General features: G+C 58.2%; 1 protein-coding gene across 3 annotated transcripts; it reads left to right on the plus strand.

Moving 5' to 3' along the window:
• Positions 1 to 529: 529 nt before the first annotated feature.
• On the plus strand, positions 530 to 25857 carry CRTC2 (CREB regulated transcription coactivator 2). Of its 3 annotated transcripts, none has more exons than XM_053277486.1 (14): positions 530 to 844; positions 6970 to 7071; positions 10938 to 11054; positions 11230 to 11291; positions 14125 to 14193; positions 17187 to 17290; positions 17756 to 17785; positions 18271 to 18353; positions 19000 to 19049; positions 19506 to 19750; positions 21031 to 21488; positions 22768 to 23037; positions 23559 to 23778; positions 24673 to 25857. In XM_053277486.1, exons 1-14 carry the CDS (start codon positions 650 to 652, stop codon positions 24879 to 24881), a joined length of 2214 nt encoding a protein of 737 aa, XP_053133461.1. In that variant the 5' UTR covers positions 530 to 649; the 3' UTR covers positions 24882 to 25857. The 3 variants fall into 3 exon arrangements, with proteins under 3 accessions (XP_053133461.1, XP_053133462.1, XP_053133463.1); XM_053277487.1 differs by lacking the exon at positions 530 to 844 and adding an exon at positions 1461 to 2723; XM_053277488.1 differs by lacking the exon at positions 530 to 844 and adding an exon at positions 6223 to 6288.

Consider the following 25857-nt stretch of genomic DNA (forward strand, 5'->3'; position numbering starts at 1 on the left):
ATTTTTGAAAAACTCTGCCCATGCTCAAGGGCACGCTCATCTTTTATTTCCTTTGTTTAAAAGCACGTTGTGTTAGGAGAGAAGGTTACCTATTTTTTTTATTAATTGGTTTCCCAAATGTTGTAGTCCGCCGCCCCCAAAACCTCCGTCTCTGGGCGGTTCACCACCACCCAGAGGCCATGCTTCCTCTGATTGACGGCTCTGAGCCAGGGGAGGCTGCACAAGACGCCCCGGGCTGGGGGGGCTTTCAGGGGTCCCGCACCGCCCCCTCCCGCCTAGCTGCGCTCCCAAATAACAGCATGCGCCACTCTCTCAGCGGGGAAACTCCCTGTCCCGGCAGGGCAGGGCGGCGCGCAGTGCATGGTGGGAAAGGTAGTTTCCAGCCCCGCAGGCGAAAGCGGCGCCTGCCAGGCCGCGGGACTCCATCTCCCGCCGTCCCTCCGCCCACCCCTGCCTGCGCCGCGCCGTGCATGCCGGGAGGGGGAGTCTTTCCCTCGCCCTCCGGTCGCTCGGCGCCTACGTCAGCGAGGACGTAAACAAACTCGCTGTCCCGACATGCCCCGCGGCGGGCCTGGCTGGCGAAGCGGATAGGCGAAGGCCGCGGCCCGGCCGCTCCTCTCACAGGAGGAGGCGGAGGAGGACCAGCAAGATGGCGGCGCCTGGTTCGGGGGCCGCCGCTGCGGCGGGAGCCGGGCCGAGCTCCTCCTCCTCGGCGGCCGGGGGCGTCGCGGCCGCAGCCTCCAACCCGCGCAAGTTCAGCGAGAAGATCGCGCTGCAGAAGCAGCGGCAGGCGGAGGAGACGGCGGCCTTCGAGGAGGTGATGATGGAGTTGGGCACCACCCGGGTAAGGAAGGCGGAGGAGAGGCGGGAGGAGGAGAGCGGCGGCGTGCCCGGTCCCGGCGGGGTCTTGAGGTGTCTGGGGGGGCACTACTTCCGGTGGAGGGCATCTAGAGGGGGCCGCCACATCCGGGGGGGCGGGTGGGACGCAGCAGCCAATGGCAGGGCGGCTCGCGGGAGGGAGGGGCGGGGATTGGGTGGGCCTGATGACGTCTTGGGGGTGTTTGGCGGGGGCTCCCAGGAGGATTCTCCTGAGGGTGGTCTGGGGGGGGGGCGGCACCCTGGGGGTGGGTTGGGGGGCCAAGCCTGAAGGAGTTCTTGTGGGGTGCACATGGAGAGAGTGGGATTTTTTGGGGGGGAGGGGAAGGTGCTTTAGAGGAGGGTCCTCCTGAGGGGTGTTCAAGGGGCAGTCCTGGGAGAGGTTGAAGCTTGAAGGTGGATTTGGGGAGCGCACAAGGCGGGGGGGGGAGTGTGTGTTTTGGGGGTGTGTGTGTGTGAGGGTTGAGAGTTAATATTGTGTGCGCAGAGTCTGGGGTCCCGATGGGCAGAGTCCAGAGTGACTTTGAGCCTGAGGAAGTCATTGTGGGGGGGGGGGGAGTGTGGGGGGAGGAGGTCCTGAGGAGCTGACTGAAGCAGTTGGCGGGGTGGGTTAGGTGCTATAGAGGAGGGTCCTGAGGGGTATTCAGGGGGCAGCCCTGGGAGAAAGTGGTAGATATTTTTAAGGCTTAGGGGCGTGTGTGTGTTTGGAAGTGTGGTGGGAGAGTGCCTTGGAGGTTTGAAGTAATAAGTCCATGGTGGGGCAGGGGGAGCTTATTTGTGGGTAGGGTATCCCTAACGGATCAGGATCCTGGCAGCAGTTAGGAGAGACTTCTTCTGGGAGACAGCACAACTTGACTCTGGTGGTCAAGCAATGGGTCGTGCGCTGAGGAGTGGGGCCAGTGTGTGTGTGTGTGTGTGTGTGTGTGTGTGTGAAGGCAGTGGGGCCGAATGAGGTAATGGGGGTGTTGCCAAAGGGCGGGAGTGAGTCGGCGGAGGTCCCTAGGGCTGGGGTGCAGTGAGATCATCGGAGGGGCGCTGTTGATGGCGGGGCGGGGCGCTTGGAGACGGTTCGGGGGTGTGACATATATGGGGGGATGCTGCCTGCTAGATAGGAATGGATACTGTGTGTGTGTGGGGGGGTTTGTATCTAGGAGATGGTCTTTGGGGCTGTTAGGGGTAACACAAGATGGGGGGAGTCAAAGTTTCTGACAGCAGGGAGTTAGGAAACCATAGTTGTCAATAGTGTTCCCTCTGACAGGGATTCCCAGATGTTGTTGACTTCAATTCCCCTAATCCCCAGCCAAAGGCCCCTGCAGCTGGGGATGCTGGGAGTTGTAGTCAACAACATCTGGGAATCCCTGTCAGAGGGAACACTGCTTGTCAGTCTGGCCTAGGAGAGGATGGGAGGGAGGCCTAATGGGCGAGGCACTACTCAGGATTAGGGTTAAGGGTATATTGGCACAATTTCCAGGGCGGTGAGGAAGAGTCCTGTGTTAGGCGAACGGACCTCCTGGGCACAGGATCTAGGGTAGGGAGCCCATTGCTAGAGGAGGTGGGGTGAGGGCAAATGGCCTGGGAGAGAAGTCGGTGTGAAGTGTCCGGATCTTGTGAAGGGGGGGCAGATCACAGTGATCTCGGGAAGGGCTTGAGCTGGCGTCCGTGGTGTGTTGGGAGGAGGCTGCATGTGGGGGCAGTCAGTGGGGAGTGCACTGAACGGGCAGCGCCTACAGCACAGAAGTGAAGTATTGGACTTGTGGAGTTTTCTGCTTCTGCTGGGGAGCGCTGGCGGGGATCCGCCTTCGGAGGTGCCAGCCCTAGGCTCAGCGGGCCTCTTGGACGTGGGCCGGGTGGGTGCCGGCGTTGCTGAGTGCTCAAAGATGCATCGGCGAGGAGGAGCTGCTGGCGGCGAAGGGCTGAAGAGAAGCACACAGGAGAGGAAAGCAGCACACCCACAAATAGGAAGGAAGGAAAGAGGAATGGCTATTAAAGAGTAGGTCTCGATGCCTTTCGAGTAAAGACTCTCCTTCCAGAGAAGTGGTTTACAAAGCAGAATACTCAGCTTGTCAGCGCAGCTGCTCGAAACGCATCGCGGTCTACTCCTACGGATATTTATGTGCCGCTTTGCAACAAAAGTCCCCCGAGAATTAATTGAATTGAATTAGTAAGATGGCTCCCTGTCTCAAAGGGCTCACCATCTAAAAAGCAAGCAGGAAACACCCGCACCAGCCCCTGGAGGGATGTGGTGCTGGGGTTGGATAGGGCCAGTTGCTCTCCCCCTGCGAAACCCAGGAGAACCGCCACTTTCCAAAGGTGCCCCTTGGCTCAGTTAGCAGCGGGATAAACTCTTGAATAAACAGTGACTGCGCCGTCCCCGTTTCCTCCCTTCCGATTTGGAAAGATGAAGGGGCCAGATCCTCACCAGTGTGAGAGGACAAGCCACGGGCCTTGGCACCCCGATATTTTGGGCTGCTCCAAGAGATGTGTTGGCTGTTAACCGTGGCCTTCAGCCGTCCATGGCGGGCTGTGCTGTGGCCTGCTTCTCCTGCCCTGGTGTGTGACTTGGGTGCACATGCGCAAAGGGACTCTCTGGTCCCCAGGCCCGGACGGATGGTTGATCTGCTTGCCGGGGGTCTTGCCTGCTTCCCGCCGCGTCCTCTGCCCCTCCAAACGGTCCTCTTTCAGAGCTCTGAAATGCGACAGGCATCTGGAGATGGGGCGGCCTCGGAAATATTATTTCGGCATTTGGCACGAGAAGAAATGCCCTGGGGCCTTTTTCCTCTCCTGCCTTTCAATAATTCTCCTGCGTAGCTCGAGGCAAACCTCCAAGCGTAGCCTCCCTCCCCGTCCTGCGACCGTCTCTCGCTGCGCGGCGTATCTGGATGCCGATGGAGCCGTCTCCCGCGGGAAATCGGGGGGAAGTTGGTTCCCCCAGAGATGGGTTAAAATTAGACCAGGCCAAGGATGAGAATCTCTTTGGGCGGGGGCTGGCTTGCCGTGGAGGGAGGCAAGGGGGCGGGAGGGAGGGCGTCTTCCCGGGGGGCAGAGTCGGCGTGGCCTGAGGGGCTAGGCCCGGCTGAGGGGGGCAGGGGCAGGGGCAGGACCCGGGCCGTGTGTGGCCCACCCCTGCCCTCTGGGGCAGAAGCGACGGATTGGAGCCCGAGGCCGGAAGTGCTGCTCTCTTGACCAGCCGAGGGCAGGCGGCCAGCTTCTTGTATTTAGACCATCTCTGGCCAACCCCTAGCTTGTATCCTGCCTGCCAATTACAGGGGCCCATCTTACCCAGCCCTCCTCTTTTTTTCAGCCTGAAGCAGGACTCTAGAACCTGAAGCTGCCATAGACTGAGTCAGACCCTGGGTCCCTCTTGCTACGTATGGTCAACCCAGACTGGCAGCAGCGGCTTCTCCCAGGTTGCAGGCAGGAACCTCTCTTTCTCCGCCCGATCTTGGAGATGCTGCCAGGGAGGGGACTGGGAACCTAGATGCCCTTCCCAGAGCGGCCCCATCCCTTCAGGGGAATATCTCGCAGTGCGCGCACACGTCGTCTCCCATCCAAATGCAAACCAGGAAGGCCCTGCTTAGCAGAGGGGAGATTCCACCCAAGACCAGCTCTCGTCCCTGAGCTCACGGTCCGCGCCTTTGGGCAAAACGGTTTCTGGGCCAGGCCTTGGGAAGGTCTTGTTTTCTAGGGCTTTCATGTTGGAAAACCAGAATTGACAATATATATATACACTCTGCCCCACGTAGGCTGGCAGCTCAGACGAGGGTGCCCCTCTCCCAGGAGGGCCGCTGGTGGCCGCTGGAATGGTCAGATCCCGTTCTGCTCCTGACACCCTTTGGCGTGGTTCTTTTGGCCACGGTGAGGTCGCGATCATGATTTTGAGCAGAGCTGGAATCTTGCACTCTGGCCGGCCCTCCGGCTTCTCTGCCTTGTCCCCACGTTGCAGGGAATGCTGGGCTTTGGGGTTCGTGGCCGCCTCACCTTGGCGATCCCTCGGCGCCCGGCCTCTGTGAAAGGCCGTGGGGGGTCCCTGGTGTGCAGCAAGCTCCCGATTAACGTTCAGGGGTGGCCGGCCGGCCGGCCGACCAACTGGGCCACTCGCTCAGTGCCTGGAAGGGGCCTGGGTGTCGTCTTGAACCAGTCCTTCCTGAAAGGCTTGTGGCTTGTGAGATTCCCCAGGCAGATAAGCGAGGCGGAGATCAGCCCCCGGGACTCAAGAAGCCGCCTGGACTGGGGGATGTCGGAGGAAACTGGACGCAGGCCTCAGCTTTGCCTGCCCCAGATCCCCCGTTCAGAACCCTGCTGCCAGTTCCCATTTGTTCCTTCCCAATCACGGGGGGCGGGGGGGGGATAATGAATCTCCAACAACGTCTCCATAGTCACAGATGCCTCTGACAATCCGTGGGGCTCCCTCGGTTTCTGCCCCAAGCTGATAGAATTCATTACCATGAAGCTGCTGCCAGTGGAGTCAGACCCTTGGCCCGTCTAGCTCAGGATTGTCAACACTGCCTGGCAGCATCTCCCCAGGCTTTCGAGCAAGAGTCTTTCCTAGCCCTACCTGGAGATGCTGCCAGGGACTGAACCTTCTGCATGCCAAGCAGATGCTCTACCGTGGACTGACAGCCCCCTCCTCAGTCTCAAGAGCCTGGGCCCCATTTAGGTGGTCTCTTCAAGCCAGTGTTTTTCCAGCTGGCTTTTAACGTTAATGTACGATGCAGCTTAGCTCGGTTTGTATTAAGTGTCGTGCTGGTTAAGCTCATGATGATTTTGTTTTGTATCAAATGCATTAATCTATATATTTTTCGTGTGGTTTAGAAGGTTCTCCACTTGGAGAACTCACGTGAGTGGAAAAGCAGATTATCAGTCCTTGATCATAAACATGGGAAGGGGCTAACAGTGGCAGTTCTTCAAGCGTTCCAGGTGCAAACGCTTCGTTCATCTTGCTTGTGGGCCCCATGACACACACAACCCTGGAAACAGAAGCTCGCTCTGCCTTTCCCATGTGCTCTGAGGTGTAGTGTTCCTGAAAAGGGAGGCTCCATTTGGCTGTTGTGGCTAATAGGCCTCGACCAAGCTCTGTAATTTTGTCACAACTTCTGTCTATCTATCTATCTATCTATCTATCTATCTATCTATCTATCTACTCCTTGTGGCAATGGGTTCCACAGGCAAATGGCATTTTTGTCCCTGGGTGAGACTTGACCTACTCTTTCCCTTGTGGGAAAAGCAAAAAGGGTGATGTGTACTTCCTGGTCTGTTTACTCCCCGAACGTGAAATGCATGGTGCTTTGGGCTAAATTATGCAAATAGAGCATATTTGCATGGAATCCGTTGCTTTGCATATTTAATTCCATTTCTTCAGAATTCGGGACTGGCGGAACACAGGAGAGGAGAATGCCGGAGGCAGCTGCAGAGGTGGGGGTTAGATTGCCAGGATGTGATAAGGTGGGAGTGGAGGGAAGGCAAGAATCAGAGAGACGGCAGCCTTTCTGGGCCTTCAGTAGAGGGCAGCGTACGTAATCGGCCAGAAAGGCTGCCAGTCAGTGCAGACAATGCTGAGCTAGATGGACCAAGGGTCTGACTCAGTATATGGCAGCTTCTTGTGTTCCTGTTGTTAACTGTCTCTCGATACCAGTTGCAGGGGAGCAAGAGCAGGAGAGGGGGCATGCCCCTCTCACCTCTTGCCTGTGGACTCCCAGTGGCATCTGGTGGGCCACTGTGTGAAACAGGATGCTGGACTAGATGGGCTTCCTTGGGCCTGATCCAGCAGGGCTGTGCTTATGTTCTTTTGTTGTATTGATAGCAGGGGGCTGTGGCTAAGAGAGTTGCCAAAGGCCACCGAGTGGGTGGGTGGCAGAGGCGAGGTCAGACCCGGGGAAGCCCTTGTTTGTAGCTTGGCCTCTTCGCCCCTGTGCTATGCTGCGTGGGGCCAGCCAGATGGCAGGAGCTGTGGGTTGACCGGCTGGCCTTCTGCTCAGCGTGGGCAGAGGCGGCGTGCAAACAAGGCGGCGCGCAAACCCTTAGGGGATCGCGTTTGGGGCTGGGAAAGGGGGCAGGCCATTGCTGACCTGTGTCTTGCTTTCTCCCCCACTGCAGCTGCAGGCTCAGAAGCTACGCTTGGCACACAGCCGGGGCCCTTACTACAGCGGCTCCCTGCCCAACGTCAACCAGATCGGAAGCGGCGCCTCGGAGTTTCAGGTAACCGGCCCAGGATCCCTGCAACAGGTCTGGTTGCTCGCTGCCCCACCCCACCCCACCCCACCTTCTCCCCGGGGGCGGGGGGGCTGGGTTAACTTGCACGATGATAGAGCCTGGAAATTGGACAGGTGGGCTGCTTTTGGGGGTGTGTGTGTGTGTCTGTGTCTTTAGAGGATTCCTGTGCTTGGTAAGTTGTCGTTGTAACTTGCTGCTGTGCTCTGTATGTCTGGGGTCTGTTTGCTTTCCTCTGATCCACTTAGAGCAGGGGTAGGCAGCCCTGGCTGTCCAGCTGGGTGGGGCTGAACTACAATGCCCATCATCCCCAGCTGCACTGCCTTCCCCGGAGTTAGAGAGGGTTGCTGTGATGTTGGTCAGATCAGTGAAGTGAAGTGAATCGGTGAACTGGCTGATTTATTGGTAACTTTAGAAAACGATTTCTGGGGTGGTCCAAAAGATGGACCGTCCAGGGCGGCATAGCAGTAAAATCTCGCCCAGTCTACATGGAGTCAAAAGCAGCATAGCGGATCCCGAAGTTACAGATAAAATCAGCCCTGATGCGAGATCAAGTTCTTCCGAAATGTCTCAACTGAGCAGCGAAAGGCCCTCGGTGAGGAGCAGGCTGGATTGAATGGTTTTGTTACCATATTATTATTTGTTTGCTGCTGCCTGCTTTGAATTTTGACCTTAAATTGTGGCTTAGTGTGAACTGAGTTCACATTGAGTCAACATTGCTCAGTTCTTGTTTAGTGGCTTATTGTTCTGGTCAGTTATCCCTGTGTGTTTGTAATTCTTTGCTATTGTAAACTGCTTTGAGTACCCATGAAACAGACAAAGCAGCATACAAATTGGACTTGGCTTGAAATTGACAGCTGGGTGACAGGAGGAAACTGACAGGTGCCGCTTTCTCCCCCTCCCTGCTGGCTGAAGCTCATCCTGCAGAATTTCTGTCCAAGGATGCTGTGGTAGTTGTACAAGTCCTGGTGGGGCAAATGAGGAAAAACTGTACCCAAAGCAGATTCAGATTAAGTTTATGACCGTCAGAGACCAGAAAACAAGCAGAGACAAAAACAAGGGGGAAATGCAGAGTTACGGAAAAACCAAGAATAAACCAACGTTTATAGCTGACATCCCATCCCAATTTCCCAATATTACGGAAACACTAAATCAGTTCTTAGAGACCCACACTTCCCCAGGGAATCAAATTGCAGATTTAACCATCTGACTCCTAATGGAATAGGCCCTGGAGCAAAATTTTGCAACCTTAAGAATAATGTCGGTGTTGGAGTCTGACAGAAGAAGAAGAGAGGTATAAAATTCATCTATCCTGCCTGGAAAGCTCTTTAAAACTGGGGTTATAAAAAGAAAGCAAATGTCTCTCTAAAATTGGCAATATAATAGCAACTGGTCCACATTTTCAACCTCTCCCATCTGGCAGTGACAAATCTGACCAGCATAAGGAATTCGGAGGTCTCTCACCTCCAGGACAGCTGATGGCAGCACATTAAGCCTCGCTAAGGTGAAAGCTTTTTGGTACTCCGATGTTACAAGATTGTAATGGGATTTTGCTTGGGAGAAAGCTTGATTGAGGTTTCCAACCTCCGGCAGTGGGAGGCCAGGCGCCTGTCCCTTTGCAAATCCGTCTCCCAAATGCGTCGTTCAAGATCTTGTTTGCCTTAGAATAGCCCAGAGACGGGGCTGGTGGAGAGAGTCTGCCACTCTGGAGTTGATCCTCTAAAACTCTCATCCAGCCTGAATGGCAGCTGTGTCAGCCAGGGCTAAAGGGGCGAGTCCCATCGGGCCGCACGTTTGAGCCAGAAATTGACCTGATTTAACCAGGCTCGTCCCTCTGATGGAGAGTGACTGCAACTCCAAACGGAGAGAAGTCCTGGGGACCCAGCGTGATGCTCTGAAGAGAGCTTTCGGAAGCTTTGGCTGGATCGCCTTCCGGGGGTGACAATCCTTATAAACACAGGACTGTGATCCATACGACGGTTGAGCCACTACCTTACCCTGGGACACACTAACCACGGAAGGAGTAAATGACCCTCCATTTGGGGCATAGAATCTGAGGGTTGTGGCGACGCTTCTTGGGGCCGTCTCCGTGACCTGGGCAGTCTGGGCCCTCCTGGAGCCGGAGGCCTGGAAGATCACCCCCAGATATTTCTGCAGCCTAAGCCTGTTCTGTGTCATGGCTGTTGACCTGTCATCTGTGTTTAGCTAGGCTCTTAGTCAAGATCGTGACTCTTGTTTTAGAGTAAGCAGTGGTCAATTTGTCCTCTGAGCCATAGGGGGCAAAGGCCTGGGGAGTGCTCTTTTGGGCCCTGCTGCTGAAAAGGGAGAAAATAGCAGTATCGCCTGTGTATAATGGGGCGGGAATTGGCCGGTTTTCCAATCTTGGAGGGTGAAAGGAAGAGCCTGGACCAGTGAACTGATATATATATAATAATTAAACAGGAAGGGAGCCAATATGAAGAGCCCCCCCCCCCCGCCGTTTGCAGAGACTAAGCATGACAGATGGCCCTGTGGATTACAGAGTACCCTGAGATGGTGGTTTTCATGTAATCTGCGAATGAGTGCCAGTAACCGGCAGTCTATTGTGGAGGCTTCTCCCACTGTCTGTCCCTGGGTACGGAGTCAAATGTGGATTTGAGGTCGACAGATGCAGTATTTCAAGCTCCAGGGGGCTTAGAACTCCATTTCTCAGCCCAGTCCTGTGATATAAGGCATGGGTCTGTAGTGGACCGACCCACCCTGAGATCTGCCTGTTCATCGGACAAGATGTTCTCACGGTCCAGCCAGTCCCACAACATCCAGCCAAGGGGCCTGGCATAAATTGGCCGATAATTGGCAGGGTCTGATTTCATTCCCTTTTTCGAAACGGGGATAATCGTGGCGCGGCCCTGCTCTTTGGACGTCTCCATCCAATGTAGGTGAAAAGCAACCCTGCGGCCCACCATTCAGTGTTGCTGTTAATAAGTTCTTGGGGGGATACCGTCGGCTCCCGGAGCCTTTCCAGGTTTCATCTGGGCTGGCGGCTTTTAAAATTCTAACTGGGAGGGAGGTCTGATAAATGGGTCCGGGAGAGAGCCCTTAGTTGATTCTTCTGTATACAGTAATCGGAAATACGACTCCCAGGTGTCAGCAACAGTCTGGCCTCGCAGCATCCCACGGTGGTCCACCAAAGCATGGCCGAATTGTTGGATTTAGTGGCCTGGATTAATTAACTGGGACCATGTTTCCCTTGGGCCATCCCCCCCCCCGCCCGCCTTCAACAAAGCCTTGTATTGTCTTTTGTGAGAATATAATTCACGGGGAAATTTCTGACCACTTTGTGCTTTGTACCATTTGAACTGATCTGTAAGAGAAGTCTTCGCCTTAACGCAGGATTTCCATTTGTGCCTACGCGTGACAGATGTGGTTTTCTGGGGCGCAGCAAACAGAAGTGGGGGTGAAGAAGAGATTGGTGGACTAGATCAAATGTGAGAGTGAGAGGGTTTGTGTGTGTGTTTGGGGGCTGTCCCTTCTCCCCCCCCCCCCGCCATGGGGCCCTGTCCACTGGGCCACCCAGTGCTGGGGGCAGACGTTTCCCCCTCATCATGAGGCTGCTACCATCGACTTTCTCCCATTGGGATGAAGGGGTGCCATTGTGTGTGGGGGGGGAACCCCTCCCTCTGCCCCATTGCGTCACTGCCTCAGGCCATTCAGGACCGCACCTCCGCTGATCTGGGACCTGTCTTGGGATAGATTTCAAATTGCCTCGAGGGCCAAGCCTTGGGTGTTCTGCTGTATTTGCCTTTTTCCTCCAGCCCATCTCTGAAGCCCTCTTTTTGACGTTGCTTCCTTTCTCTCTCTCTCTCCCTCTCCAGGGCCCCCTCCACTCGCCTCTGGACTCGGCTCGTGGCACGCGGCACCATGGCTTGGTGGAACGGGTGCAGCGGGATCCCCGGCGCATGGTGTCCCCCCTCCGCCGCTACATGCGCCAGATATCCTTTGGCCCCACGGCGTCCGTCTACCCGCCCCCTCCTTCCCGGGTCCGTCCATGCTCCATCCTAGCCCACTATTTGGGGCTGCTGCGTTGTGGTGTCTGCAGCGGGCCGCCTCCTCCCCCCTTTCCCCTCCCCAGCTCTCAGACGGCGTCTTCCTTAACCCCCTCCTCACATGGACAGCTCCCCCTACAGCCCTGCGTACCTGTCTCCCCCCGCCGAGCCCAGCTGGAGGAGGTAAAGTCCCCGCTCTCGGGCGGCCGAGGGCCCAAGTGTGTGTTGGCTCCCCGACCCCGCGCCCTCTGCCCCTCCCTCCAAGCTCTGTTTAGATTCCAGCGTCCTCATCCGGCGTGGAGAGGAGCCCACAGTGCAGCCGAGATGGGTGGTCCCGCTCCCGGGTTAAGCTTGGCTACGCATTTCAGCGCCTGTTGGGGGGGCCCTTGGAGGCCGAGGTTAGGGTTGGGCTGTCTTCCGCGCAGAAGTCCCGTCTGAGCCTGGCCAGGGGCCCCGATTCAGCCTCCAGTGGGTGGCTGCCGAGAGTAGGCCTCAGGGAAACGCACCCTAGCCCACCCCTCTCCTGTGTCGCGTGATCCTTGATCCCAATTGGCCAGTCGCCTCGAAGGGAGAAACGGATCAAAAACTCCTTGAAGGGTGCCCCACTGTTTGCAAAAACCACAACCCAGCTGCACTAGGGGGGCTTTCTCATGAGGGCGGCGGGGGATGCCTTGTTCCTTGGCCCCGCCAGAAGGGGTTGCTCACACATGCACATGCATACCCCACATTTCAGGGGCCGGTGTGTGGTGCCCGCTTCCCCACAACTCGGCCTGGCTGGCCTTCTCTCCCCAGTGCAGTTTCCCCCTCACATCAGCCAGCCCCAGGGCTCAAGCCTGCCCCCCACCCCAGAGGACTTGGCAGCAGGAAGGGATGTGAGCGGGAGAGGGCACTCTGTGCACGGCCGGAAGCACTCTTTTCCCCTTGCCACTGGTGCTGGCCACTGCAGAATGACATGGTAGAGTTCTGAGTGGGAGCGCAGACTGAGCCATCTCAGGTTGCAGGAGGGGCAGAGACAACGTTTTCCCTGTGTATATTTTTTAAAAACGAGAAAACCATATCCTTGCAGGTGCAAAATTAGCGTATTGGGCGAGGGAGCCCTTCCCTCCTGTACTTGGCAGTGCTGGCTTTCTACTTCCGGAAATGGCACTGTTCCCCCCGCCCTCCCGCAGTTTGAAGTGGTACAGTCCGTTGCGCCACCCACACCCACCCCGTCTGACCGCCTCTTCCTGCAGCTTGCAGGGACCGGCCTTTGCCTAAGACAGGAAGAGACTTTCAGAATCCGTTTCCTCCCCTGTTTGGGTCCCGCTCTTGCAGCCCTGCTGGGTCTTGGCGAGGTCTTGTGAGAGCCGAACCCGGAGGCGGCTGCCTCGGCTTGCCCTCCTGGGGTGCCTCTTGGCGTGTGGGGCTGGGGAGCTCCCTCTTGGGGGAAGCAGGCGGCTGTGGGGTGGGTCCCCCTCTCTGTGGAGGAAGAGTTTGTGCCTCCTTCCGGACAGGGATCAGCACACCCACTCCAGTCTCTCCCAGTGGGAGATCCCGTTGACCTCACCATTGCATTTTGGGGGAGGGGGTGGGCTGTGATGTTGAGGGCCCCCCTCATCTTTTGGGCGCCCTCCGGGGCATCCTTGGCTTCTTTCCCTCTCCCCGGGGCATTCTGGGGTGGGCGAGCTGAATCCAGGAGTAGGCAGCCTGGGCTCTCCGGGTGGTGTTGGACTACATCTCCCATCATCCCCGGCCACCATGGGTTGCCTACTCCTGGGCTAGCATAACTGTGTGCAGGTGGTGGTGGTGGGAGTCTTTGTTTGGCGTCCACTCACGCTTTCCTTTCCTCGCTCTGCTGTTTCGAAACCTTCCCCCCACACACCTATGGTCCATCCCCGGTGGAGGGTCTGTGTTGTGCCCATTTCACCGCCCCCCACGCCCCTTCCGCTCACCCCCGAACAGCTTGACACTCTCTGATTGCCCCCTTCTGAAGCCCACGGCATCCCTGCGGAGCAATGAGAAGCTTCAGTGTCCACGCCACGGCTGGGGCTCTGCAGCTCGCAGGCTAGGAAAGAGTACCCGGGGGTGGGGGGTTGAAATGCAGTCCTGTCTCCCCCCCCCCCGCCCCGCCGCCATTTGTGCCAAGCAAAGAGAGACCTGTATAGATCACACACCCCAAGACCCCTGGTGGGTCCTTAATTGTGTGCCAGCCATCTGGGGCAGTCCTATTGGCCTCCCTCTCTAGGGTGGTGGTGAAGGTTTGTGGGGCTAACGTCGGTGGGGGTGGGAGGGGGGAGAGCTGTGCCAGCCCCCTGGTGCCTCTCTCTCCCCCCACCCCCCGCCATGGAGATCTGGCTTAGGTGCCCCCTCCGCTGCTGAGATCCCAGCAAGGGCTGCCCACACATTTCCAAGCCCCTCTGGAACCTTAAGGACTAGCAGCTTGATTTCTGAATTCAGGGCTTGGGGCCTGGAGAGCGGAGTCTCGCCGGAGAGGAGGGTCAGGCTGCAGATACAGCACGGGGACTACCCGGGGAGAAGCGCAGAGGGCATGAGTGGCTGCAGCCGCGGCGGACAGAGGTGTCTTCTTCCGCCTCCCCGGTTTCAGCCAGTTGGTTTGACTAGACAGCGGCCTCTAGGGGTCACAAGGAAGGGACGAGACTCCAGTGGGCAGAGTGGGGGCCTTGCTTCTCGTACGCTCCTGCAGAGGACTAGAAACTTGCCTTGACCAGAGAGGTCTCCCTTTTGCCTTCCGAGCCGCAGCTGTGCGTGCCTGTGCTCCCTGGCCCGGGCTTGGCGTTCCTAGAGGGGCCGGGCCACCTCCCTCCCTGCTTCCATCCCCGCCCGGCCGGCAGAGCTGAGCCCCAGACCCGATGGCCTCGGGCTCCCCACTGCCTCCTCGGCCCCCTTAACCCTGCTCCCCCCCAGCCCCCCTTTCCTCTCTCTTTCTCTCTCTCTCTCTGTGCTGTCAAGTGACTAATCCCCTCGTGGGGGTCTCCCCGCGCCCCCCCAAGTAACCCTGCTGTTTTTCATTGTAAAGGACCATGCCTTGGGGTAACTTTCCCACGGAGAAAAGGCACTTGTTTAGGCTGCCCGCGGCGCTCAACAGGTGAACCACTTTTTTTATAAATTCCATTGCAGAGACGCTCCTCCCTCCCTTTCCCCCCACCCCGTGGGCCCGTGGGCTGGGAGGGCAGCCGGGTCCTCCGCAGGTGGGGATGTGGACCGAAGGCGAGGGCAGAGAGCAGCCGGGGGGCCGCCTTGGCCTCCGAGGGGAGCGAGAGAGCCCCGCCTGGCCTGCAGAGGTCCTGGGTTCAATCCCTGGCCTCTCCAGGTCCGGGATCTCATGTAGCGGGGCCCGAAAAGGCCAGATGAGGGCTGCGTGGCTTTGGCGCTCCTGCGGAAAGTGGGCCACAGTCCCCATCACTGTTTGGCCGCTGTCGCTGGGAATGATGGGAGTTGTCGTCCAGAGACCACGGGATGCCTGGAGCTGGGCCGCCCGGGCGAGGTGGGGCCGGGAGCCCCCTGAAGGCCGCGCCGAGGCCCGGAGGCCCTGCTTTGCAGGCAGCAGGGCCCAGATGCCACCCCTGGCGTCTCCAGCCCGGTGGGCTCCAGGGACCCTGAGACCCTGGAGGGCCTGTGCCCGTCGGAGCAGACCGTCTAAGGCAAAGGGAGCCCGTAGCTCGACCCACTATAAGGCACCTTCCTGCCCTGTTTTGCCCCAAGGGGACCTGCCGACCCTTTGATCCTGCTTGTGTCGGAAGCTGCTTTATACCGAGTCAGACCCTGGGTCCGTCGAGCTCAGTATTGTCCGCACTGGCTGGCAGCCGCTCCCTCTCCAAGGTTCCTGGCAGGCGTCTTTCCCAGCCCCCCCGGAGATGTTGCCAGGGACGGAACCGGGGACCTTCTGCCTGCCAAGCAGGGTCTCGGCCACTGAGCAGAGGAGTTCCGCAGGGCCCCGGAGGGCCACCCTTTTCTCGGTCGTCGGCCACAACGCCTTACGCTTCTCCGGTGGGCTCTCTGTGGTTGGAGTCTGGCCACCCCGAGGGCTACGGACCTTGTGGACCGACCCCAGCCTGTCGGAAGAGCTCCGGCTGCACAGGTCTAGTTAGTCCCACCCCTGTCTCTTCAAAAGATACTCCCTTCGCGGGACAGGGGGGCTCCACAGCCTCCACCCCCCCCTTCCATCGTGGAGTTCACGCAGACCTATGACCCCGACACGGCCCTCCCCACCAGGGATTCCCAGATGTTGTGGACTACAACGTCCATCGTCCCCAGCTGCACCCCCTTTGGCTGGGGGATGCTGGGAGTTTGGGCCCACGACCCCTGGGAAACCCTGCTGCCGTCGCTCAGCAACTGGTGTCCCGAGGTATACTGTCTCTGGACCTGGAGGTTCCATTCAGCTAGCCTGGCGCACAGCCACCGCTGAGGAATGAACGGCCCGCTCCCTTCCGTCGAGACCCGGCGGCCGCCGCCGCCGCCACAGCCGTCTGGGTTTGTGCCAGACGGCGGCTCACGCGCCCCGTTGCTGGGTGCGTGTTGGGTACGGATCCGACCCAGCCCAACAAAAACGAAGCCTTCCATTCCGTCTCCCGGGCCCTGTTTTTCATTGCCGTGGTTGAAGCCGGCTGTCGGTCTCGGGGTGACTTGGGGAGCACAGGATCCCCCTTCCAGCCCTGCCCCGCCCCTGCCTGGACCCCCATTTTTGGTTTTGTTTTTTTGGCGTGAGAGTCCCTAGCTTGGACGAGCCTCCCTCTGCCACCGCCCTCCCCCCCCCCCCCGTGCTTGCTTGAATGGACAAGGGAAGGGACCCCGGCAGGCTGGCAGCAGACACGCAACCCTGCCGGCTGCCTGCGACAATGCTCCCGTTGTTGCTCCCTGGGGGACGCACGCGGGATCTGCCCCTGACGTCAGCCTCGCCTCCCTCCCTCCCACTCCAGCCCCTGTCCCCAAAGGCATCGCCAAAGCCCTGGGCGCTAGCCAAAGGGGACCCTGGCGGGGCAGCCAGAGCTTCCTGCCCACGCCCCGGCCGCCGGCAAACAGCCGCTCTCTTGTCTGTGCCGCTGGGGGCTTCGTTCATGGGCCGCGGCACTCGCCCACCCACCCGCCCCCTCTGCATTCTCCCTCTGCGCTGGGTGCTCGTCTGGGAGGGCGGAAGTCGAGATGGGGCAGTCTGGCCAGAGCACGTCCAGCTCCTCCTGCCACGTTGGACCCCTGCCCCCCGGCGCGCCCCCTTTCTGGGGTTTCTGTCTGGAGCCGGAGCAGCCAGGCAGGCAGGTCACAGGTGGGGCTTCAGGCCCCAGCCGGAAAGGGCGGACTGGGTCGCCAGGAGGAGGGCGTTCTGCGCTCGCTTGCGCAGAGTGGTGTCTGCTTGGTTCGCCAAAGTGCCGCCATGCTCAGAACCATCAAGGGGCGGTTAAAAAAAAAACAGGCACGGGATTAGCAGGCAGGATGGAAACGAACTCCCCCTCCCCTGGAACTGGGGCAGCCCCAAAATGTCCACGCCTCTGAGGGGCAAAAGTAGGGGACACAGTCCCAAGGTCCCCGGTGCATTCGGGTTGGCCACGGCTTCCTCTCGAGTAGTCCACGGGAAGTCGGGAGTTCTGTGAACAATGACTGAGAGAGATTTTCTGTTGCAGGGGGAGGATTCCCCAGGGTCCTCGGGGGAGTCCTGGCGGTTGAGTGTTCCTGGTCGAAGCCCGGCCGAGGCACTTGTGAAATCAGTGGGGATTATCCCCGAATAACAGCGTTAAGGTCTAATACACACCTAGGGGGCACCCCTTGTTTCTTTGGCGGGCTGTGCCTCTCCTCCCCTCGACTGAGCCTCAGTATGGCTGAGGACAGGCAAGGGAAGGGGGCCTTGCAGAGAAGGCGAAGAGTGCAAAAGCTGGGCCGATTCCGTCAGAGAGCAGCCGTGTGCAGTTTGTGCCTGAAGTTAGTGAGTCGGGGAGCAGGGATAGCCGCCCAGCTGTCAAGGGTCACCGGTGCGAATCGGGCATTCTTGTGTCATGGAGTTCCGCAGCCTTGTCTAGTTCAGTTTGTCTGGGCTTTGGGAATTCTAACGGAGGTAAATGAGTATCTGATTTCTTTTCTTGCCGCCAGAACAAATTCAGACTCTGCCCTACACACGAGCGTGATGAACCCCAACCCTCAGGACACATACCTGGGCCCGTCCCAGGGGGGCCCCCCTGCAAATCGCAAGAGCGGTGAGTGCGCCCTCCTGCCTGATCTCTGAGTCTCTGCCCCAGCAAGCTCTCTCTGCCCCACTCGCCTCCAAAGGGCCTGCAGAGTCCTTCCCTCTCCCCAGGGAGTCTGGGGGCTGTCACTCTTGGGAGGGTAGCAGGGCTGCTGGGGGTCTCCCAGAGAGAGTTCTCGGCCGCCTTACCAGACGGCAATTCCCCGGCTGCTTTGTGGGTGCAGGCGTGCTCGTGAAATGTGCGGAAGCCCAATGGGCATGTGGGGTGTGTGGCAGCGGGTGGGGAGAGAGGAGGGCCTGAGCTGGTTGCTGGGACTTTGTGGCCGAACGAAGCCAGGACGCCAAAGATCTTGGTGGATCCTGCAGAACCGGTGGAGCTCTCCATGTTAGAAGTGCTTTCTGCCTCCTTTTTCTGTCGCTCAAAGGAGCTTGGATGCCCCCTGACTGTATTGTGCATCTTTTTCCTCCCTCGCAGGTTACCTGGACGGTGACATTGACAGCAAAGGTAACTTTTCCCTCTTCGGCATTCCTTGGTGGTTTTGTTGTTTTACACTGATATCCTGCTCTTCCTCCATGGAACCCAGAGCAGTGTATATGCTCATGTTTATCCCCACAACAACCCTGTGAGGTAGGTTAGGCTGAGAGAGAAGGGACTAGCCCAGAGTCGCCCGGTGGGTTTCGTGGCTGAGTGTGGATTTGAACTTGGGTTGGGTGCCCTGAGTGGTATAGGGCAGCGTAGAGAGTGAGGCAGAGCTGTGAACTCAGAAGTTCCCAATTCAGACCTTGCCTCTGCCACAGACGGACAGAGTGGCCTTGGGTGGGGTTGCTAGTCTCCCTGCATGCTGCCTTGCCTGAGTGCAGCGGCCCAGGCATGGCACCGCGGCTACAGCCCCCATCCTGCTCTGCTCCTCTCTGTATCTCTGCTGTGTCTTGGGGCCGTGCCTGTTGGGAGGTGTGTAATTGGACGTGTGGCCCTCTTTATCTTCCCAGTGTTTCTTTTCCAAGTGCCTTCCATCGAAGAGAACCTCCTGGATGACGGCAAGCAGTTGCTGAAACCCTGGGACCCCAAAAAGGTGGGTCTAGCTGGGGCTGCCGAGAGGGCAGCAAGGCCACCCCAAGCCTGTATTCCCAGAGGCAGGGAGGTTGCTGTCCGGAAGGGAGATTTCCACTGGGAGGGCCTCGCGATGTTGCCGGTTCAGAAATGCACACCCCGGGGGCTCGTGATGCTTGCTTGAAATGCGGGGCGAGCATTACGGCCCCGTAGATGGATCCATCCCCTCCCTGGCCCTTCAAACCTCTGCCGGAGCTTGCGGGATTGTCCTGCAGTTCTCAGTTGCCGTTGAGTGTGGAGTCACTACCATCTTGGGAATGCAACGGCAGCCAAGCAGATCCCGGAAGTTTGAGGCAGTGATGGCAACTTCAGATGTCCCACTTGAATTGCCTGATTCCCCCCCACCCCAGATTAGCCCCGGGGAGGCCTGGGTTCCACGCTCCTCCCCAGGGACCCCCAGATTTCGGCTCCAAAATCTGTTGCTTGTCGTCACCACCAAGCCCCTCTCTTTTGTCCGGTCCTTTCCTGGCACCCAGGCAGAAGGCTTAGCGGGGACTGGAAGCGTCCCTTCTGTCTTTTGCACTGGGAGATGGAGGCAGGAGGAGAGGGTGGGGGTATTTATTTTAGGGTAACTTTGCCTCCTGCCTCCTCCTCTTCTTCCTCCTCAGCTCTCTTCGTCGTCCGCCCGTCCGAGGTCCTGTGAGGTACCTGGGATTCAGTAAGTGTTGGTGCTGAGAGAAACGTCCTCGGAAGGTCCTCTTCTCCCCGCCCCCACCGCCATTTATTTTTAATTTAATGTATATACCACCTGACTCCAGAGGCTCTAGGGGCTTATTTATATACTCTGCCAACGTTTAAGGCTTTTTCCCTCTTGTATTGAATTCGATTGCGTGATTATGTATATAGCTGGCTCTTTCCTTTTGTGGAGGGGTCTATTTGAAATAAAGAGTGGAGAGAAGTGTTGGTGCTAAGATGACCCCCCCACCCCATATGTGAACAAGACCTTGGCTTCCCACATCAACCACTGCAGAGCTAAAAAGCAGCCCCTTCCCCCCCGGTCTGGAGTGGTACGGCCCGCTCTTCCTCCCAGGAGCCGGCATATGTACATCCTCCCTGGACCTGGAGAGGCATTCTGCACCCGCTCCTGAGACACGCCGCCGTCTCTTCCTTCTAGCATCTTCCCGTCGCCAGACCAGCCGGCCCATCTGCCCCTGATCCCCTCCAACCTTAACACGGGGGGCTCCCTCCCCGACCTCACCAATCTGCACTTTCCGTCCCCGCTGCCTACGCCTCTGGACCCGGATGAGTCGGGATATCCCAGCTTGAGTGGCGGGAGCAGCACCGGCAACCTGGCCAACACCATGACGCACCTGGGCATCAGTGGCGGCATGGGCCTTGGCCCTGGCTACAACTCCCCAGGTGAGCCTTCGCCTGAGTCAGGTATTGGCTGGACCGTCCCCAGTACACCCGCGGGAGCCCTTGGGGGCCAGGGTGGGTGTGGCCAGTGGAGAGCAGGCTGACCCTTCTTCCAACCACCAGTAACTATCTTGGTTGGCTCTTCTGATACGGTGGGTGGCTTGTTGGGGATTGCTCGGTTGTCGCTGAGCATCATGGGAGGAAGTTGGGCTCTCCACTCCATGCCTCAGAGGGTCCATTCCAAGGGCTTGGCAACCGTCACAATGGGCAGTTCCAAGGGTAATGGAATTGGCCATGTTGCCACTGCTTCAATGATGGCAACCACAGGCACATGCTCTAATGGTTGCTATATATACCCACTGGGGAAAAAGCCCTTAAATATTATAGATAGGGTCCGAGATGTTCAGAACACATTGGTAACGGAATCAGAATGGGGGCGGTGGTGTGGTTTCTGATTCCGTTACCAACCTGTTTTGTACATTTTTCAGATATAGTATTTATATATATAATTCTAGATGCAATATACTATATTGTTTAAGGGTTTTGTAAAAATATGTCCTTATAATAGAAGACGTTCTCTTGCCACTGGGTATTCATAAGACCAACTTGGAAATGTGCTTCTGGCTATTGGCGTAGAAAAAGTGGTAATGTGCCTGATTCCGTTAACCTTGGAATTGCCTGGCGGACATCCTTAAAACACAGGGCTGCTTTTCAAGGAAGGGTTTGGAAGGGTTGCTTCCCTGGAGACTCAGGCACCCAAGAGACTTTCTCTGAGAGGAGTAGGTGGGGAGGATGCTTGCTGGGATGGAGAGGGGATGATGGGAGTTGTGGTCCAACCACAGCTGGAGAGCCTCCGGTTGCCCCCCCCCCCGGTTCAAAGCCCTCTGTTTCTGTATCATTGCCACCATGCTCTCCCCCTCGGGGGCTCTACCCCTGGCCTGGTGGCTTCCTGACTTTGGGCGGTGGTGCCCCCTCGCCCCCCTCTGGCTTCGTGGCACGCATTGAATCCTCGCCCGGTGCGGCCTCCCGAGCCAGACTGTAGGGACGAAGGGCCTCTCCTTGGCGGCGGGGTGGATGTTCCATGCCATCTTTCTGTTCCCGCCTCCATCTGCGTGCTGGCCGCCCCACTTTCGGCTGCACGGCCTCGGGCCAGAGGGCGCTCCATGTCTCCATGGGTGACTTGTGTGTGTCTCTTCTTTCTTTCTTCCTTCCTTCCTTTCTCATTCCGTTGTGGGGCGGGCGGGTATGTCTGGTTCTCATGGTTTTTCTTTTGTTCCCCACAGGCCTGTGTTCATCTATGCAGAGCTCCCTCAGTAACCCCTGCATCCAGTCCGCGCTTAGCAACCCCTCCCTGCAGGGCTCCCTCAGCAACCCCTCGCTGCGCTCCTCCCCCAGCAGCTCCTCCCTCCCCTCCTCCCTCAGCAGCTCCTCCCTCCCCTCCTCCCTCAGCAACCCCTCCCTCCCCACCTCCCTCAGCAGCCAATCGGTCCAGTCCGCCCCCGGCAACCCCCCTGGGGCCCTGCAGCAGTCCGGCTTCAGCAGCCCGGCCGCCGCCGCCTCCTCCTCCTCCGCTGCTCCCCCCTCGGCCCCCGCCGCCGCCTCCTACGCCCCCCTGAACGCCTCGCCCCGGCGCAGGGTCCCGCTCAGCCCTCTGACCCTCCCCATGGGCGGCGACTCCAGAAGGCAGCACCCCAAACAGTTTTCGCCAACTATGTCACCCACATTGTCCTCCATCACGCAGGTACGCATGGGGCCGGGGCGGGCGTGCTCTCCGGCGCCCCTCTCACTTGCTATTGGCCGCCGTTTTCTTTGTTTGTTTGCCTCTTCCGTTGTGTCGATTCCATCTCATCTTGGCTTCAGACAGAGGGGAAAGCGTCCCGCCCTCCACTTTTAGCAGTCGGAGGGGGTGGGGCGTCGTCCTGGGGTCTCCAAGGTCCCCTTTGCCCTTGAGACGGGGCTTCCCAACCGGTTCTTCTCCTCCAGATGTTGCTAAACTACAACTCCCAGCATCCCTGGCGAGGTGCTGACGGGGGTTGTAGTCCAGCTGCATCTGGAGGCCCATTGCTTGGGAATCCCTGCCAGGGCCCACTTCCTCTTCCAGGTCGTTGGGGATCTCCACAACCCCCCCCCCCAGTTCCCCTCAGTTCACTCCTGGATTTGGACCCCGCCCTCCAGTGGTCCCCACCAGCGTGCGGAATGAGTTTTGTTCTGGGCAGCAGTAGTATCAAGGCAGCGTGTGGCGTCCCTGCATTCAGAGTGGGGCCTTCCTGTTTCAACCTGAGCAGGATCTCAAATTAACTGAGCGGAAATTTAAAAAAAAAAAAAAAAGTGTGAGTGTGCACACATGTGCATGCCTTAGAATAGAGTTTCTCAACTCAGGCCTACATTTTGGACTACAGCTCCAACTACTATTTATCTTACTTATTTGTTATTTCTCGGTGTAAACTGCCCTGAGCCATTTTTGGAAGGGCGGTATAGAAATCGAATAAATAATACATAAAGAACAATAATCCCCAGCCACAGTGGCCAGTAGCCAGGGATTATGGGAGTTGTCGGCCAACATCTGCAGGAGGGCCGAACCTGAGCAGCCCTGCCTTGGAGGGAACGCAGCCGCACTCCCTCAATAGCCCCCAACGAATCCAGATCAGTCTTGAGCAGGCCTGCTCAACTCAGGCCCCCCAGATGGTTTTGGACTACAACTCCCTTAATCTCTAGCCGTAGTAGCCAATCGCCAGGGATTATGGGAGTTGTCGGCCAACATCTGCAGGAGGGCCGAAGTTGAGCAGGCCTGGTCTTGAGGGTGGGCAGACCTCGCCCTGGGCGCCTTCTCCCCGCTCGCGTCTGGACATCCTAGCGAGACCAGAGGGTAACCTTTTTCCTTCCGCTCATGTCCACTAGATGGGGCTATTGGACTCTCAGTGGCAGGAGTGGCTTCTCCCCGATCCCCTCCCTCCCCACACGCTGTCAAGTGGCAGTGTGGCTCCCTAACTGGTGTTCCCTGCATGCATTTCTCCCCGCAGGGGGTGCCGCTGGACACCAGCAAACTGCCAGCCGACCAGAGGCTGCCGCCGTATCCCTACAACCAGCCTGGCTTGCTGCTCCAGCAGAGCCAGAAGCCTCTCCACCAGCCTCAGGCGCCGGGAGGGGCGGCCCCACAGCAAGGGCGGCAGCCGGCCCCCCAGCAGCAGCAGCAGCAGCAGTTCCCATGCCCGTACTCGGCCTACTACCAGTCCAACTCGATACTGCAGCACCAGCTCGGGCAGCCGCTGGGTGACTTTGGCCTGGGCAGCGTAAGTATCGCGCTTGGTTAGGGCACTGCGGTCCGGATGTGGCTCTCCTAAACTCAGGCACGCTAGTTGGGGTGGGGGTAGATTAAGTTACTTCTTGGTTCATTAAATCATCTTTTACATTTGTGAACCGCCTAGAGCCATCTGGGTGAGGCGGTATAACAATCTAATTAATAATGAAAATTAAAATAGTATAAATGGTGTCAGAAATAGGCAAAATAAATGTGTAACGGAATCAGAAACTATGGCCCAGAATTCTGATTCCGTTACCGACAGATTGTTCTTGCACATTTCGGACACGGTCGTATTTAAGTGCGCTGTCAAAAGGTGGCCGAGATGCTCTCTTTGTAAAAAGAGGGCCTTATCATAGGGGATGCTCTCTTTGCCATGGGTATCTAGACCATCAGTTTGGAATTTTCCTTCTGGCTGCAGTCACTGAAGAAGCGGTAGCCGGCCTGATTCCGTTGCTTCCCGTGACGGTTGCCAAGCCTGCCCGCTCAGTCCAAAGCGTTCTTCTCTTGCAGTTCGATCAGTACGGCATGTCGGAGCACATGGCGGGAGGCTTTGGATTCAACAGCAACCCCTTCCCAGAAGACCTGGGTGCCTTAAACTACGCCCAGAGCGAGAACATGGGCCTGTCGGCGGGAGGGGGAGGCAGCAGCGCGCACGACCCGCACTTATTCAACCGCCAGAACCTGAACAACTGCAGCCGCCACAGTAACATCCCCAATATTATCCTCACAGGTGAGTGGGGGTGGCTTGTAGATTTGAGAGCGGGCTGGAGTGAGAGAGCCTAAATAGGGAAAGGCGTTCTGGCGGAAGGCAGCCCACCTGCGAAGCAGCCTTGTCAGCATATCGGAGCAGGAGGAGTCAAGAGTCAGAGCAGGAGGAGTCAAGAGTCAGAGCAGGAGGAGTCAAGAGTCAGATGATTAAATGTGAGGGCCCATTGAAACATGTAGCCCTGGTCAGCACCCCCTGTAGCCTCAAGTGGTACAGCCCCAGGAGAGGACTGTTCCAGGTGCTGGGTCTTTAAGTTTGTATCGGGGAACTGAGCTGCAGCATGAGGAGCACGCCCCTTCTCCTGCCGTTGCTCACCTGCAACTGGGCTTCAGAGGCAGATTATATGCTGGTGGCGTATAGCCATTGTGACTCGTAGCCATTGAGAGACTTGTCAATGCACTAATGACCGTTGCCTCATCTTGTGGCGGAGAGTTCCATCGGGTAACCTGCTGCGTTGAGAGGTCCTTCCCTTTCTGCAGCCTGAACTTCCTGCCAATCAATTGCATCAGCTGCCTTGTGGTTCTAGGGTTACAAACGTCTCATTCCACATTTATATGCCAGAGACTGACAAATCCCAGGTGCCGGGGAGCCATGGCACCTAGAAATTTTAGTCTAGGATACTCTCTCACTAGAAAGGGTGAAAACAATCTTTCTTCCAGGCAACCCTGTTTCTGTCCTATGTCAGAAAGGAGATCAAGGGAAGTCCCTTCTCCACCCGCTTCTCTAAGTCGGGTAACTTCCCCCAGTGTCTGTTGTCCGGCACCTAAATGCTGGGGCTGGTTCTTGGATCCAAAGCACATTGGTCAAGGCCTGGTCTGCATCATGGCCTCCTCTTTTTCTCTCCGCCCGCTGTCTCAGGGGACTCCCCGCCTGGGATCTCCCGAGAGATTGCCACAGTCTTGGCGGCCGTGCCCGGCTTTGAGGTGGACTCCTCCTCCCTGGGCTTGGACGAGGACCTGAAGATCGAGCCGCTGACCTTGGACGGACTCAATATGCTGACCGACCCCTACGCCCTGCTGACCGACCCGTCCGTCGAGGACTCCTTCCGCACCGACCGGCTCCAGTGAGGGGGGAGGAGCAGTGAGGAGGAGGCCGCCCGGCAAGGAAGGCGCCGGGGAGAAGCCGGGGCCAACTCCTGCCCCCTGAACTCGGGGGGCGCCGCGGTGCTGGGGCGCCCCCTCGGTCTTTGTACCCCCCGTCACTTGGGTTATCGGTGGCACTTGGCCTTCCAGGGCCCTCTGGGATTGGACTCGATGGAGAACCAGGCGGAGCTGACGGAGGGGGTGGGCCCTCGAACCCAGGGGCAGCGTGGGGGCTTCCAGGGCTGGGGGGCGGGGCGGGCGGGCGGGCGCAGACACAGTTAACAGCATCGTCGCAGGCAGCCAAGGCATTGTCGGAACTCGGGGCCCTCAAAGCGGGGAGGAGACAGGCAAATGGGGACGGCGCGACCCCTAAACCGAGGGAGGGCAGGGAGTGGATTGGGGGCCAGCATCTCGTCCCCCACCCCCACAACAGTCCTGGCCATCTCTTTGGCCGCCCCCCCCGTTTGTGTGTGTGCGTGCGTGCGTGCGTGCACGCCGACATCTGCACCCAGAGCTAGAGATGCTGCCCACAGAGCCCAGCGGTGGGGCGGAAGGGGAGGGAAGCACTCTCGTTGGCGGGGGTTGGTTGGGCTAATCCCGATTCTTTAAAAAGAGAAAATCCTGTACATAAGCCTTCCCTCGATCCTCGCTGCGCCCCACCCCACCTCCTTCAGCCACTGCGTCCCGAGGCGGGTTGTGCGGGGGGGGGGGGAGGCAGGAATGGGAGGTCTCTTGTAAAGCACTTGTAACTTTGCATTCTTCTGTGTTGTGAGGTCATGGTCCAGAGTCTTGTGTGCGAGTCGAGGCGGCGCGGGCCGCAGGGGGGGCCGCGGGCGCGGTACTGGCCTCGCTCTCTGTCCCCCCTCCCCCCCCGGCTATGGAGGAGACAAAAAAAAAAAAAAAACCCAGAGTGATTTTATTATTTTTTTTAAAATATATTATATGTTAATTATAATGTCAA

Source organism: Hemicordylus capensis, chromosome 14, assembly GCF_027244095.1.
Source record: "Hemicordylus capensis ecotype Gifberg chromosome 14, rHemCap1.1.pri, whole genome shotgun sequence".
Classification (NCBI taxonomy): Eukaryota; Metazoa; Chordata; class Lepidosauria; order Squamata; family Cordylidae; genus Hemicordylus; species Hemicordylus capensis.

Excerpts from the sequence above, each read along its gene's own strand:
- CRTC2 (XM_053277486.1), top strand. The coding sequence starts at position 650 with ATGGCGGCGCCTGGTTCGGGGGCCGCCGCTGCGGCGGGAGCCGGGCCG. Across the intron at positions 11,292-14,124 it reads GCCGAGCCCAGCTGGAGGAG|GACCATGCCTTGGGGTAACT; the intron begins GTAAAGTCCCCG and ends TTCATTGTAAAG. Across the intron at positions 17,291-17,755 it reads CCCTGCAAATCGCAAGAGCG|GTTACCTGGACGGTGACATT; the intron begins GTGAGTGCGCCC and ends CCTCCCTCGCAG.